This window comes from Berghia stephanieae, chromosome 7 (assembly GCF_034508935.2).
Source record: "Berghia stephanieae isolate SIO BIC M18660-M18661 chromosome 7, UCSD_Bste_1.3, whole genome shotgun sequence".
Taxonomy (NCBI): domain Eukaryota; kingdom Metazoa; phylum Mollusca; class Gastropoda; order Nudibranchia; family Aeolidiidae; genus Berghia; species Berghia stephanieae.
The window spans coordinates 52,972,193-52,988,746 of record NC_088366.1 but is presented as its reverse complement, the minus strand read 5'-3'; the positions used below and the strand labels follow the sequence as shown (position 1 = coordinate 52,988,746).

The 16,554-nt window shown below is 34.7% G+C and overlaps 2 protein-coding genes across 8 annotated transcripts in view; one reads left to right on the top strand and one right to left on the bottom strand.

The window, feature by feature from the left end:
• Positions 1-10,529, top strand: part of LOC144977481 (protein NDRG3-like) — a 44,064-nt gene extending 33,535 nt beyond the window's left edge. For 6 of the 7 annotated variants that reach the window (XM_078922736.1, XM_078922739.1, XM_078922738.1 and 3 more), the window contains 2 exons: positions 3,275-3,376; positions 4,012-10,529. In XM_078922736.1, the coding sequence (XP_078778862.1) occupies positions 3,275-3,363 (89 nt within the window). In that variant the 3' untranslated portion in view covers positions 3,364-3,376; positions 4,012-10,529. Of the gene's footprint in view, positions 1-3,274; positions 3,377-3,996 lie in introns of all 7 variants that reach the window. The other variant, XM_078922737.1, reaches the window with a different exon arrangement.
• A 2,605-nt stretch (positions 10,530-13,134) lies between these two features.
• The window catches only part of LOC144977479 (uncharacterized), a 4,332-nt gene continuing 912 nt past the window's right edge, over positions 13,135-16,554 (bottom strand). Inside the window, exon 2 of the mRNA XM_078922732.1 lies at positions 13,135-16,125. Within this exon, the coding sequence (XP_078778858.1) occupies positions 15,875-16,125 (251 nt within the window). The 3' untranslated portion in view covers positions 13,135-15,874. The remainder of the gene's footprint in view (positions 16,126-16,554) is intronic.

Sequence of the window (16,554 nt, the reverse complement as noted above, 5' to 3'; positions counted from 1 at the left end):
CTTATTAACAATGCCTAAAAAAAATGATGAGCTATGCAACAAATAGACGCTTCTCAAATTATTTGCATTTTTAAATAGGCTTTGTATGTATATATACTTATGTCAGTTTGAATTTTGTAAAAAAAAAATTTTTATACCTTTTACTTAGTTCTGCATGTTGGTGAGTTTTTGAAAGGTTACAATTGGGTTTTTGAAATTTTAGACTTTGTTGAAGATAAAGTTGTCATTGCTCAAAACTGAGATTGTCCAAGAACCTTCATTGTATTCATTGTTCAACAGTTTTTGTGACATTCCTTCATTTTGTCTAGTTTGTTTTGTCAGGAAAATTTGAAATTGAAATCAAGGAAGTTTGTTTCATTCATTTTGGCTTGATTTTTGCTTTTTGTTCACTTTTTCATATTCAAATTTAAATTTAAAATTCACTGTTTTATCTCTCTTTCTCTCTCCTATACATTCTTTCCCTCTTTTTTAAAGAATGTTGGCCATTTAGGTTTTAGGTCTTTGATTTAGTGTAAATAGAGTCATGCAGTTTAAGTAGTCTCCTGTGTTATTGATCGATCGACAATTAGTGATGAATAACCTTAACAACGCCATGCTCACATCTCCTATTCGTCTTTAGTGTTTCATTCATCGTGCTTTGTTGATAAATGAAATCTGAATCATCAACATTGTCTGTTCAGTTTATTGCATTGAAGCTTCCATTCAAATTCCTATTTTGCTATTTAGTTCTAAGAATAGAAAACATCTATTCAAGAAAATTTTGATTACAATTTTGCTGAAGCAAAAGTAATTAGTGCTTGTTTAGACAAAATTCCAGCTTCATATGTTGCATTTACTTGAAATAATTATGGATCATCTCAGAGTTGTTCCGACCTCCCATAGTGGGCAGGGAGGTACTTGCTGTGTCTTCTATCCCTATGTACCTGTTTTTCAATTGCTTTCTGTCTTTGTCTTGGAATGAGATTACTTGGTTTTGTCCTGACCCTGGCCGGAGTCCTTAGCTGGGAGGGAAACAGTCGAATGTATAGTTATAGTTTTGGGAGATGATATTATTTTCCTTGTAAATCATATTGTATTGTTATTTTTTATTTTTAACATATGATTTGTAACCATTTGAGTGTATTCTCCTTAGTGGGGTACTGTGCTGGCGTCTGGATGAGACTTTTAGGTGATCTCAAACTAAGTACTTTGATAGTGTGCTCTTGGAATCTACATCTGTTGCCTATTTGAACTAATTCCCCTTTGTCTTACCTTTTCTTGTGTGCTTTAATTGTAATTCTAGAACTTTTTACTATCCCATTTTCTTCCTTTTTTACTGGCGCTGATATGACCTTAATGTGTTGCAAGCGCTGTAAAACCCTTAAAAACAAACAAAACAAAACAACTTAAGGAGGGTTTTTTTTCTTCTCTCTCCTGACTAAGCCATCGATATAAATCAGCTATGTGGTCTAGTTGTATGACACTTGCCTGAGGAATGGAAGGTCCAAGGTTCGAGTTCCGCACTGTAACTCTGATAATATCACACTCTAAGCATTCTTTATGATAAATTGATGACTGAGTTTGGTGATGTGTTTTTGATTGTTTAAGTTTGATTTTTGGAAAATAGCTGTGCATATATGCAATATGAAATATGCATTTTATTGTTTTTTAAAATTTGGTTTATTAGTTATAGTATTTTAATTCAGTGGTCTTTAGCTTCCAGTAATTGTGTCTAAATCTCACATTGTCCATCCCACTTGTCCGCTGTCATTATTTTTTGAGTTCATTTAGCTTTGCTTGTCTGATTTTTAAAATTTCTTTCTTCACTTGCTTGTTTCTGTTCCATTCTCCTTGTATTTATTTCTTAAGTTCATATTGTTTCAGGTTCAAATCCTGTCTGAGACGCATATTATCTAGAAGATAGATTATTTAAGTTCCATATAAATATTTGTATTTATTACTCGAATTGATAAAATGTTAAGGAATAAAAATGGGTGGATTAATGTGGGTAGTGCTTAACGTCAAACAGTTAAAGTGCTTGTCATATTCACGCTTGCATAGATTACACATTTCTATCCCCCTTCCATCTCTCTCTCTCTCTCTCTCTCTCTCTCTCTCTCTCTCTCTCTCTCTCTCTCTCTCTGTGTGTCTCTCCCTCCCTCCTTCCCTCTCTCCCCCCCAATCCAATCACAAACTCATGCAAATATACATTTGACATTTGACTTTAACATCTCTCATACCACCTACCTACATAGATTGAAAAAGATAACATTTTACCCCCTTAAAATTCTGATCAGAAAAAAAGAAAAGAAAAGAAATTTCAACGTTGAATTAAAATGCTGTGTAAAATTATATATTATATGCTAGTGATCCGACATTGTTTTTTTTTTTTTTCTTGAATGTAATGAATCCAGACATTTTTACTGTTTGTGGTCTTGTGTCCTTATGTCACCCACCATCTGATGTCTAGACCCTGGGTATGACTCCATGCTCTGGGTGATGCAAAGTGGAGTTCTTGTAAAAGGCTCTTTACCGCCATTCTCTCACAATACTCAGGTGTTAAATGAGTACCTGGTCAGTAACAGCACTGTCTCTGTCGAAAAAAATAAAATTATAATTTTGCCTTTCGGGTGGTCTTGCCTCATCAAAGACCTGTAAAATGTCTGATAGGTGTTGAATTTCTGATAATAAATATTGCCACAATCTCTTTACTCTTTCAATCATCATTTAGCACTTACGGTACGGTCTGTGAAAAAAAGTTTCAGACAATTTTTGTCAGCTGTTAATTACAGGTCTGAAGTTGACCAGTTAACTGCCAGTACTCTGGAAAAGCATGTATTTAAGAATTTGGCCAGAAAATTCATCCTTCAAATATTTAATGGTTTAAATAACCCTTATCTTGACAAAAACTTTCAAACCTGGGGGGACTTTCATGAAAGACTTTGTGAAGTCTTTTGAAAAGAGCGTTGTCTCTGTCTGGAGAAGAAAAAAGAAATTATAAAATCGCTAAACAGGTGTCATGCTTTATCTTACTTGTTAAGTGTTGCTGTTAAACTGTTATTAGGGATTCTTTGTAAAGTGCCTTGAGCACAATTAGTGGATATTACCGTATATAAATGCTCAAAGATTTTGATTTTTTTTACAAACCGTGCCATTTGTATCAATTTGTTTTCAACAATGTCTATTATTTCCATCCGTAGTTTAAAATTTATTTTGTATATTCATCGTCCTCTAATTGAAGTGAATCTTTGTAATGTAATTAATGTGCCATATTCTACTCCCTGTGTCTCTCCAGTCCCTTCCTTGAAACAGATGAAAAGTGCTGCTGCTGAGTATAGTCAGCTCTCGATGGAAAACAGATTGACTCATCAGATGGCTTGCTAAAAAAGAATGACGGGTAAAAAGATATAAGACCATTTCATCACAAAATAGTATTATTTAGGTGCGATGATGATGCTTGGAATTTTATTTTAAGCATAAACTATGAAATTTGAGTTGAAATAAAACTCGATGGAGAAGAGTGGGTTTTGTTACATGACCTTCAAAATCACCTTCATTATTATTAATGTTGTTATTATTATTATTATTATTATTATTATTATTATTATTATTATTATTATTATTATTATTATTATTATTATTATCAGGGGACAGCGTGGCTCGGCAGTACAGTCTTTGCTTCGTACCTGAAAGGTACCGAGTTCGATCATCTGCCGCTGCGCTGTGTGGCCTTGAGCAAGTCACCTCGTCTTAGCTCATTTTGCAGCTCTGCACTGTGGCTGACGCTGGGTTATTTCAAGTCTTCCCTTGGAATAGACCCTAGAGACAAATTTCCCCTATGGAATTAATAAAGGGAATTTTAATTTTATTATTATTATTATTATTATTATTATTATTATTATTATTATTATTATTATTATTATTATTAATTATTATTATTATTATTATTATTATTATTATTATTATTATTATTATTATTGTTGTTGTTATTATTATTGAGTTTATTGTATTTTTCATATATTACATCTGCAGAAGAGCGACCGTTTCTTGGAGTGTCTCGACCTCATATACAAGTGGGAGCACGGAACCACTCAACTTTTTTTTTGGGTCTGTCCTTACTGACAGTGACATAAGATACACAGTGACATTCATCCACATCTTCATCTACCCGTCCCTCACACACACATGCACACACACACACACACACTCACACATACACACAAACTTTGTCATATTCATGCACGCACATGATGCTAGACAACAGTGACAAACAGACGACACTTTTAACGATAAATCCATCCACATACAATCCTATACACACTGACAGACATATACTTACATAGATAACTCACGTCACAAACTTTATCATATTTATGTGCTCATATATGTAACGTGTAATTGGGACAACAGTGATGGCAATAGTATCTGTGATACAATAAAAATTAAAGCAATTCATTTCTTTTTACATGACTTATTCATATCCAAGGTTTATACTCATCTCTCAATTGGAAAACAAAAATTTTAATCAACTTAAATTTGTGTTATTAAAATGATTTGATGATGAAGAGGAAGTGAGCAAGTCAAACTTACAAAATTTATCGCTATTACATTTTTTTGTGAAGTCAAACGAAAGTTTGATGACTTTGCACAAAATATGGAAGGTGGGAGGAAATATAACGGTTTTTACATAATCTTTCTGTTATAGCATTTTAGCCATTGCTAACTAGTAAATTTAATGGCACGTTTAAGCTGTTACTTTTATTTTCCTTAGTATGATAGAGAATCATGAATGTATTTTGATTTTGATTTTGAATCTGAGCCGTCGATTTTGATTTGATATGAAATTTTACAAAGGCCCGTGCCAATTTTGGATTGCTGGTCCATCACAATATTTACAAATTAATACGTTATGTTAAATTTATCTTCTTTTTTTTTTCTTTCATTATGACTATTTGTAAGGGCAATTTATCTATTAGACTTGAATGTTTTAAAGTATATTAGAAATTTAGATCAGGAGTTCAATGGGCTTTTTGAAATTAAAAATATATGTTAGATATTGAGTATTCTGTACACTGTCAATTAAAATGAAAACTGCCGCTTATTTTTATTTTGCTGGATGTGAGAAGTAGAACCAAGTAATTAATTAATCTTAAAATAAATATTTTTTGTTTGTACTCACTGACAGTCACAGCAAATTTTGACGATATATTGAGAGTAGAAACATTCCATGTGCTCATTTCCTGGTGCGTTTTTTTGTTGTAAATAATATATCACACATGTATTATGTTTCATTTAATGGTTATATTTTATTATTTGGTTTTAAGGACAGACGGGATAATCTAGCATAATGATTAAAAGGTTTTGACAAAGTTACTCGGATGTTACTCAGACATTGTGTGCTAATCAAAACTTTGCATAGACATTTTTAAAAAGTGAGAGAAAGTGAACATATCATGCAGTGCGGATGGTTTTCCTCGGATCTGTGGCAATTGTTCAAAATTTAGCTCCTTTTTCACTTTTTTTTCCCCCATCATCAGCACTGATTATAAGTTTTGAAATGAAAAATGTTGGATAGCCCTCTTGTCTTTAATACCTTGTAAAAAAAAAAAAATTCATGTTGTACTTATGGTACTTTCGCAGTTGATTCATGATTTTTTTCGCAGATATGCTCATTTTAATGTAAAGCTTTAATGATTCTATAGAGAAGTAGATTTTACTTTTATTCTATATTGCAATTAATTAGAAAATTGGATCGAATTAAGGCTATCATTATATTGAATCCTATAACTGAACAGATTGACAAAGTGACAGAGTAGGGAATTTGCACTGGACTGGTATTAAATTAAAATCTGAAAAGTTGTGTATGAAACAGTGCCAGACAAATATGAAAGAAAAATACAAGGGAAAAAACAAAACAAACAACCATCCCCAAAAAATTAGCCTGCCTCGAGGTAAGCAGATTTTTTTTGGTGATGTTTTAATTTTTTTTTTTTTTTTCACACACCTTTTTAAAAGCTTTTTTTAATTTACTGAACACTTAAAGAGTTTGGTCAGTTAGGTACATTTTCTTTCCTCTTTGGTGCTGTAATGAATTATCATACGACTCGCCCATCTCAAAGCAGTTCAGTATCAAATCGGAGTGTACTTCAAGGAGAACAATTAATTATATTGTCGAAATGATCAAATTAGAATTTTTTTTTTTTATTATTATGAAGTTTAAAAAGCAAAATTTACATTCCCCCATGAATGAAGGCTTTTATTTTTAATCATGATCACATGGTCTAAGGGTAAAGTTGAATTTTAAGCATGAAGGTCATTCCGACATGATATGATATTAACAGACCTGCCTGCTGTGAGGACAATTCGTAGAATTTCCAAATTTTGACTCAAAATTTCAGAACTTCATGAGCGTCTCTAAGTCATAAAAGTTTTATTGAAAATGAAAGTTAATGTCAGGCCACATAAGATCCAAGGATATTGAAATGTTATTTTATTTAATCCTTGTGACGGTAAATTGTTGATTTTTAAAGTTAGCTAAAGCGACTGCAATCTTGTGCGGCTATGTGGTCTTGTGGTATGACACTTGATTTCGGATCGGAAGGTCCTGGGTTTGAGCCTCGCTCAGCGAATAATTGAGTCCTTGGAAAAGGCTCTTAACTCACTATACTCAGGTGTAAAATGAGTACCTGGTCGTTAACAGCATTGTCTCTGTCGGAAAAAATATATTGTAATATCACCTAACAAGCGTCATGCCTCGATCTAAATGCTACGTGTTGCTGTTGGTCAGGGACCCTTTGTAAATGCTTTTAGTATGTTTAGTGGATATTGCGCTATATAAAAGCTCAATTGTTTTTTTTTTTTTGTTTTTTTTTATTTCCTAAAAATTACAAATACTTAAATGATCAAGTAGGCAAGTCTGTGGTTGGTCACAATTTTGCATTAATCGATACAGAGAGTTTTTCCTATTGATTCCTGGTATTTCAATGATGGTGACTGCCTGGTTCATTCCATGTCATATACATATACTTAAGGGTGTACTTAAGACGCTTTTTGTTTTCGGGGTTATCTCCAATTGCCTTGTCGGTTATCATATTTATTCCAAAATCCTGCAGTTTGAAAAGTCATGTTATGACAGTAAAAAGAATACTGAGCATTATCATTGTAATTATTATTATTATTATTATTATTATTATTATTATTATTATTATTATTGTTATTATTATTATTATTATTATTATTATTATTATTATTATTATTATTATTATTATTATTATTATTATTATTATTATTATTATTATTATTATTATTATCCTTTGATCAAGAGGTTCAAGAAGTTGAAATTACTCTGTGTCTGTTTGAGAAGAACTGTGTTATAATATGTATCACTTACCACCTATGCATTTCAGATACCAAATGTTTCTTTTGGTTTTAAAGGCTTAGAAACCTCTGGGTTTTCTTTTGTGTTTTTTTTTTCTCTCTCTTTTTTTTTTTTTCAGAATATTAAAGTGCATCGCAAGGCTGCATATTGTTATTTTCTTTCTCATGATATAAATTACATTTTCACAGAGATCTCATATCACCATGTGTTTTATTGAAATTTTCTAATTGTGTTTTATGCATCAATATGTTTTTTATGTGTGATGAAAGGTTTTTTTTTTTTCACCTCTTTTTTTAAATATATACTTTTTGGCATCTGAAATAGTAATTCACTTTTTTTTCTTTTTCTGTTTTTGTATTATTATTTTTTTTAGACGACTATTATATTATTAATAGTTTCTTTGTGTGGCTAATATTGAGGCGTATGTGATTTCTAATTACCATATTTATATTATATTATTCCTATTTTTCAAAAAGTATATTTATCTTATTTGATGACCTGCATTATGTTGTAAATAGCAATGGAAAAAAATATCTGATAAAATATTTGTTTTTTGCCAACCACATTTCCACTAATCTGCCGTCATATGATAAAATGACATTAGCATCAATGTAAACAAAAATAAGCTTATTTATAATATTGGAATCCCGATTACCCGGCGCCCAATCGTATCTGGGTCATTTAGTAATGTACAATATAACACTATCAGAAATACAAAGTTTTGAAATTGATTCATTAAAATAAATCCCTCACATTTTCGAACACATTTCAGACCATAGTTCAAAACTAACGACGGAGCTTACGACCTTTTATTGTAAGGCGGCAGTAATGGTCTGATTACACGACGAAATTTAAAACCATTATCAGAGGTGAAAGGTCTAAGATGACTCTTTCTAAATCCGAGAAGAAAAAAAAAATGAAATCACAATATCCAATGATTGTTTTTGTATTATAACCAAACCATGTCAATTGTGTGTGTTTACTCAAGATGATATTGCTTTTTTGAAATAATAACAAGCACTTATGTAGCCCTTAATCCATACATAAGCTCTACTAAGTGCTTTGTTGATGATGATGATTTTTTATTTTTTTAATTTTTAAAAAGTTTAGGATTGTTTTCCCCTCCCTCCTTTAGTTAAAAGGTGTTTGATATTTCAAAGAAAGAGTGTTTAAAACACGACGAAGTTTATTGCATAGCGGCCAACTGTCCTGTTAAAACTGGGGCTGTCCCCGATTTGGAAATCTGGAGACACATTTAAACAAAAAAAAAACATTTGTTACTAGAATTTACTCATTCTACTATGATTTCTCACAACATAATATTTGATTTCATGTTAGTATTTTAAAGATAGATAAGATTTCGGTTTTCGTCTTTCTTGACTTATTGAACTTTTTTTTTTTTTCAGTCATGTTAAGATTGTATTTTGTCTGTTTACCTTATTTTGGTTGTAGTTTTTTAAGATTTATGACAATCAACTTCCATATTAATTAGGTTAGAATTGTACTGATAGCGCTTTTGGAGGGAGATGGTGAAGTTGGGACCAAAAAAAATAACCTTGCAATTTTGTAACGTTATAGGTCGTTTCCTTTAAAAAATCCTACTATTTTATTCATTGAAAATTAATGGTAATGGGAGTATGATGATATTAGCATGTTGCTTATATCATGTTATTTCTACTATTACTATATGAAAAAGAGGGGGGGGGGGGGGGGGGGGGGCGGTAGCAGGTATGTGCGATTATAGAAAATTGTCTTATGATATTTCAGGTTTTTTTTTTTTTTCACATAAATATTTGCTTTATATTCCTCATCACAATTAGATATGTTCACCACTGTAGTAAAAGGCATTGCTTTTGTCATCGTAGTGACGTCGACATTTTGTAGGAAAGTCGAGTAGGTAAAATACTGGTTCGTCCATTTCATGAAACTTGCTTTACTATTTAATGCTTAGCCCCCGTAGAGTAGATGGCTGCAGATTTCAATTTTAAAAAACAAAACGCCCTGCATCATCTATTTTATTTTTTTTATGTTCAATGCCTGCGTTAAATATCATTGCGCAGCACCCTACATTGTCTATTTTTGTGTGTGTGTGAACATTTTGGGACGTTGATTTTGAAGTAAATTGTTTTCCCATTGCTCACTTCCGCATGCTCTACATCTGTTCCCTATTTGAACCAACTCCCCTTTGTTTTATCTTTGGTGCTTTAATTGTAGTTCTATAATTTTTTGACTATCACCTTTTCATCCTTTTTACTGGTGATGATATGACCTAAATGCGTAAACACTTAAAAACATAAAGACAAAACAAAAAATACATAGTGTCCATAAAGTATCTCCCTGATTTCAAAGACTTATTATTCTAAAATCGCTATAGATATATACTTGCATTTGGTTTTTGCCATCCTCTAAGGAAAAGTCAGACATTTATGCCCATTAGTCATAAACCCATATTACACGACCAAATTTAGCAAAGTCAACCTGAACTTAAAAGGCATCATTTTCCTGTCCTGTTTTGGAATGGCAAACGTTCGACACAAATCTCTTTGAGTAATGTGATTGCATGAAACAAAATTGTCAAAGATAACTCAACACGTTTTCATAGTTCAGTTTTGCGAAACATTAAAAGAAAACGACTTTTAAAAAGTGGATAATTTAAATTTGCTGAGATACATAGAGAGAGAAATTGATCACACTCCCCATCGACCAAGGAATTTTTAACGCATCTTTACTTTTACTGGTGCTGAAATGACCTAAAAAATTCTCAATCAATGTAAAAGCTCTAAAAATAAACAATCTCGTCAGTGTTGTCAGCACTTCAATTTTTGAAAACTCAAAAGTCAAACCAGAAAAAAAAAACATCCGAAAAACCCACCATTTGACTCTACTTAGCTCAAGCATTACGTTCTACACAAGTATTTTGAAATGAATTTAATAAATTTGTCAGAGGAAGGAGACAAATCATCAAATTCAAATGGACGAACCAGAATCAACGACTTTTAGAATCATTCACTCGTCTGCATAGAACTATCACTAGCGTTCTGGGTAGACGTTTTGATATCATCATCATCATTGTCATTATTATGTATTATTACGCCATTATTCACCATGGAGATTCATGTGCCACGACCAACGTTGTTCCGTCTTTGGAAATTAAAGAAAGTTGGTTAAATTCTGTGTTTGTTTTGATCTTTTATTTCTTAGCATTAATTTAGCAATGATGGTGATGTTGCTGATGGAAGTAGTTGTTTTTGTTGTGGTGATCGTGATGATGATAGTTAACAATTCAATACGGTATTTTTTGCAGACCTGCCAAGTACATACTACGAAAAATTATTCGTAGAACTACGAATTTTGGCTCCTGCTACAGGACTGCATTCGCTTCTTTGACTCAATAAATCTTGTTGCAAAGGAACGTTTAGTTCCTTGGATTCTTTTAATAGGTCTTTGGAGCATTTTTGGATCATGCTGAGGGCAAATAAGTTTTTTAAAAAGTTATTTAAGGTGACTTTTTCTTTTCCCTTGGAAACTACGAATTTTTGAAATTTCAGGTAGGCAGCTCTGGTTTTTGTGATGACAAAAACAATGATGATGGGGTTTCTGACCTCCCATAGTGGACAGGGAAGCGCTGTGTCTTCTATCCCTCTATAGCTGTTTTCCAATTTGCCTTCTGTTTAAGTCTTGGAATGAGATTACTTGGTTTTGTCCTGGCCCTGGTTGGAGTCCTTGGCCAGGAGGAAACGGTCAAATGTGTAGTTATTGTCTGGAGTTGATTTTTTTTCCTTTGGAAATCATCTCTCTGTTATGTATTATTATTATGTTTGTTGTTTTGAAAAGTATCATAGAGAGCCACACATGGATTTTAGGTAATATACAACATCCGCCAGCCGTACATAACGTACCAACACACAAAATTGTGTAACCTTAAACGTCACATTAATAGAATTTAGTGAGAACTAATACTTCTAATACTTAAAATGGCTGTCTAAACTCAATAACAAAGACCTAAGTGACGTCAATTTCATTCCATCAATCGGGGGGGGGGGGGGGGGGGGGGAGGCCATGAGAGGTGGCCTCCACGGCCCACATGGGCCAGCTTGGCATAGCGTTATAGTCTTTGCTTCATTTCGTACCTAGAAGTTACCGAATTCACTTCCCCGCTGCACTGTATGCCCTTTACACTGGGTGGGGTTCCCGACCTCCCATAGTGGGCAGGGAGTTACTTGCTGTGTCTTCTATTCCCCTGTATCTCTTTTCCAATTGCTTCCTATCTTTGTCTTGGAATGAGATTACTTGGTTTTGTCCTGTCCCTGGCCAGGATCCTTTGCTGGAAGAGAAGCAGTCGATTCTATATAGTTTTGGGAGATGATATTTTTTCCCTTGTAAATCATCTCTCTGTTATGTACGGTTAATTTTTTTTTTAATTTTAAACATATGAGTGTATTCCTCTTTGTGGGATCTTGTGCTCGTGTCTGGGTAAGACTTTAACGTGATCTCAAACTACACTGATAGTGTGCTCTTGGGATCTACATCTGTTTACTATTTGAACTAATTCCCCTTTGTCTTTACTTTATCTTGGATGCTTTAATTGTAATTCTAGAATTTTTTACTACCTAATTTTCTTCCTTTTTACTGGCGCTGATACTGATATGACCTAAATGTGTTGCAAGCGCCGTAAAACCCTTAAAAACAAACAAAAACAACCTGGCCTTTAGCAAGTCACCTAGCCCTAGCTCATTTGTGGCGCTGCAATGCGGCGGATGCCGGGTTTTTCTAGGCCTCCCTTAGAATAAACCCAAAAGAAAAATTTCTCCTTTGTGTTGAATAAAGGGAATGTTTAACTTGCATCCTCCTTCAAAAGCCACTTCCTTAATTTCTAAATCTAAAGCAGAGAAGATCTCAAGAGTAGGGAGAAAGAAGAAACAGTGTTGATCTCCAAGACCCGAGGGGATCCACCTTCCAGGGGCAGCCCTCTTGTTTCCAAAGCCTTGAAGGAGACAACAGTCATAGTATAGAAAGATAATACAACACGAGTTTAGCTCAACGGCCCATATAAGGAGACCACCGTTATTGTATACAACACAATTTGACCTCCATTGCCCTTATCAGTATTTAGATCCTCCTTCAAGGGGTAGCCTCTTAATTTTCAAAATATGGAAGGAGAAAACGGATAATATAGTATAAAAAGTAGAAAAGACTACGAGAATCGACGGCCCAGAGATGGAGATCCCCCTTCAAGTTCAAGGGGCAACCCCTTTGTTTCCAAAGAATGGAAGAAGACAATTGCTATAGATAGTATAGAAATAGAAAGGAAGATAATAATATAACAAGAATCTTCTATGGTCCAGAGGTGGAGATCCCCCTTCAAGGGGCACCCCCTTTGTTCCCAAAGCAGTGGAGGAGACAACAGTCATAGTATAGAAAGATGATTCAACAAGAGTTAAGTTCAAATGCCCATAGGGGTAGATCCTCCTTCAAGGAGCATCCCCATTGTCTTCAAAGCATTGGGGGAGACAACAGTTATAGTATAGAAAGAACGATGATACAACAGGAAATGAAATGATCTCCACGGCCCTTATCGATGGATCCTCCTCCAAGGGGCATGCCCGTTGTGTCCAAAACACGGAAGAGGACAGCAATTGTATAGAAAGAAGGACCTCTACAACCCACAGAGGTAGACCCCCCAAAGGAAATCCACTTTATCTCCAGACGAAGCGTTTGTGGCACGATGTTCAAGACTTGTAAAAAAGGGCACCAAATGGCACTAAAGGATTTGGATGTTTGGTTTGAATATGCTTTATTAAAAAAAATAAAAAATTGAGCATTTATATAGCGCAATATCCACTTAACGTGCTCAATGCGCTTTACAAGGGGTCCCTGGTCAACAGCAACATTTAACATGTAGGACGAGACATGACGCCTGTTAGGCAATATTACAATTTTTCGGACAAAGACAACGCTGTTAACGGCCAGGTACTCATTTTACACCTGAGTACGGTGAGAGAATGTGAATAAAGTCTTTTCCAAGGACTCAACTATGTGCCGAGCGAGGCTCGAACCCAGGACCTTCCGATCCGAAAGCGAGTGCCATACCACTAGATCACATAGCCAGTAAATAAAACAATGCATAATTAAATGTTCATGACTAGAATGACCAATTCGCAAAAATTTAAGGTCTATCTTACCAGGCCCGATCCCCCGTCGAGGAAGACTGATGTTTTGGGATGTTTTTGTTTTTTCTCTCGTATTTTTCTATCCTGCTTTTTCTGGCAATGTTTCCCATTAAAGAAGACTGATTATTTTGGATACTCTTTTTCTTGTATTTATCTTTCTAGCTTTGTCTGGCACTGTTTCGTTCACAATTTTTAAATTAAATTAAATTAAAATAAATTCCCTTTGTTCATCCCATAGGGGAAATTTGTCTCTGGGGTCTATTCCAAGGGAAGACTGGAATAACCCAGGCGTCAGCCGCAGCGCAGCGCCGCAAATTGAGCTAGGGCGAGGTGACTTGCTCAAGGCCACACAACGCAGCAGCCTGTGATCGAACTCGGTACCTTTCGTGTACGAAGCAAAGACCGTACCGCAGAGCCACGGCACCCCTAAGATATTTAGCATAATATTTTGCTGGACTTACAGTCAATTTTTTTTATATATCTTGATAATACGTGCTTGAATGATCTAAATCCAGTTTGGCTTCATCAATGACACCGCTGAGGTGATGTCCACTAACCTAGTTGGGTTACTTACATTATTCCCTTTGGGTCTGTCTCTGACCATCATCTTCACTCTTCCTCCCCCCACTCACTAATCCAAAATATAATATTATTATGAAACGTTACAATCAATCCTTTTACCAGTTAACTGCTGTACCCCGGAAGTAACTCCTATTTAAACTGGCTAGAAAACAAACTCGTCCTTTAAATATCGATCGATTTAAATGAACCTCACCTTGGCAAAAAAAAAAACCCCAAAAACAACCAAAAAAAAAAACCAAAAAAAAAAAAAAAACAAAAACAAAAAAAACAAACAAACAAAAAACAAAAACAAAACAACAATAAACAAAAACAAATCAAAACTCTCAAACCTGGGACATCGCGAGTTTTTCCAGAGTACAGCAGTTAATTAGTTAATAATTTAATTGGCTCGGCTCCATCATGGACGCTGATGATTTCCACTTGGGGTCAGTCTTCACAGTAGTCCATCAGAGAGTCGGAGTTTATCCCGGTTTCTATAGCGTGAAATGTACAACAGCAATTTCTTGCTACCGTTTTAATAGGACGGTAGTCTATCGCAAAGTACTTGCCGCCAGATCTAACAGACCCAGCTACCCAATCACTGCAGACTTTCTTTTTAATTCAGATAAATATGTACGTTTGAAATATATAGAAAACAGTATTATTAAATTAAATGAAAATGTTGCTGCTTGAAGCTCGTAGGAAAAAATAACGATAAGTATTGAATTGTAATCTTATTAGACGAAGACAGATGCTGTTGACGTTTCGGTTTCCCCTATATCAACAAAACACGATGAATAAAACACTAAGGATTATAATATATCTCGTTCGTCCTTAGTGTTTCGTCCATCGTGTTTTGATAAAGAGGAAACCCGAAACGTCCAGAGTATCTGTCTTCGTCTAATCATTTTAAGCTTACAATTCAATATTTATCGTTATTTAAAAAAACAAACAAAAAACTAAATGAAGAATCTGCCATTGCAGCAGAGATCGAAATCTGGAAATAGTGCCAGAAAGTAGAAAGGAAAATACAAGAACAAATCATGACTAAAATACAAAACATAATTTCAGCGAGACAAAATGCATAATTAAGAACATTCATACAACACCAATGTGTTACAGATGATTACCATATGCTGCCCAGACATGAACAAGTAATCCTGTTCCGCTCCAGGACAGGTCACAATCACTTAAAAAGCAAAATATGTACAGACGGATGAAAGTGCCGGTCTGCTCACAATGTGGAGAGGAGGAGGAAGATGCAGAAAATACACAACCCATAGAGAAGAGATATGACCCTCTGCAACTTCTCTACATAAAAATAAAAACAACAAACTTTTCGGCCGCTAGAATAACTCAGAAAGACGAGTACTACCTTCATCTTCGAAACGGGACTCCAGATATAAAGGCATACGAGTATTTTTCTTTATGTTTTGTCTGGCACTGTTTCATACACAACTTTTTTCATAATTTTATCCTGCTCTCTAATTGGATTCAATAGTCTGATGTCACGTCCGCCCAGCAAATAGCAGCTTGGTTCTAAACAAAAAAAAAAAATCGGTACTTTTTATTAGTCATGCGAGCAAGAACTTTTTCACATGTTCAGATTTATAATGTTTTTATCCCCTGGATACACTTTATGCTCGTCGGAGAAGTATTTCATAAGGACGTCCGTCTGTGTTCCGATTGCTTAGAACCAGTTACTAAGTTACAATGCGTCATTACGAAGGAAGTGACATCACGACTGTTGAATCCTATTGTCTCTTTGGAGCAGAGTTGTGGGGTTTCATTTTCGTAGGTCGGCCGGGACAGACTGAAGGTACTGTCCGGAAGCAACAGCTGGGGCGGTTGTTTGGTGGTCTTCCCCTCTTGTTTTCCCACTGGCTGAGGGCAGGGATTGCTGGTCGTCGACATGGGAACCGGCGTTTGACACAACGGAGGCGGATAAACACCGGTAGAACTGGCTGTAGTCGGCGTCACACGGAGTCAGTTTACGCTGTTTTTCGAACCACAGCAGAGTCTTCTCTGTTTCTATTGCTGAAAAAAAAAGACGGGGGGAGGGGGGGGGGGGGGGTGTTGGCAGATCATTATATTTACTTCGTGCTATTTGTTAGTGATTTTTAAATTCTATTTATGTGTCTCTTGTTTATTTCTTTATTTCATTCTATAGGTTATTATAAGATTCTTTCACCTTTGCATTTTTGGAATTCCGGACGTGTTCCCAACTGCTGCACGAGTTTGCGAGTGCGCGTTGGGAACAGAGTTCGAATTCCAAAACGCAAGAGTGTAAGAAATCTTTTATATTCTACCCCTCGATCAATTCCTATTTCGTTATCATCGAATAAAAGACATGTTCAAAAGTACTTAAATGATGTTTCTTTTTAAAGAATCAGATTTTTAGTGAAATTTAACGATTGATAATCTGACGTCACTAATTGTTATAATAAACATGATATCATTACGCGT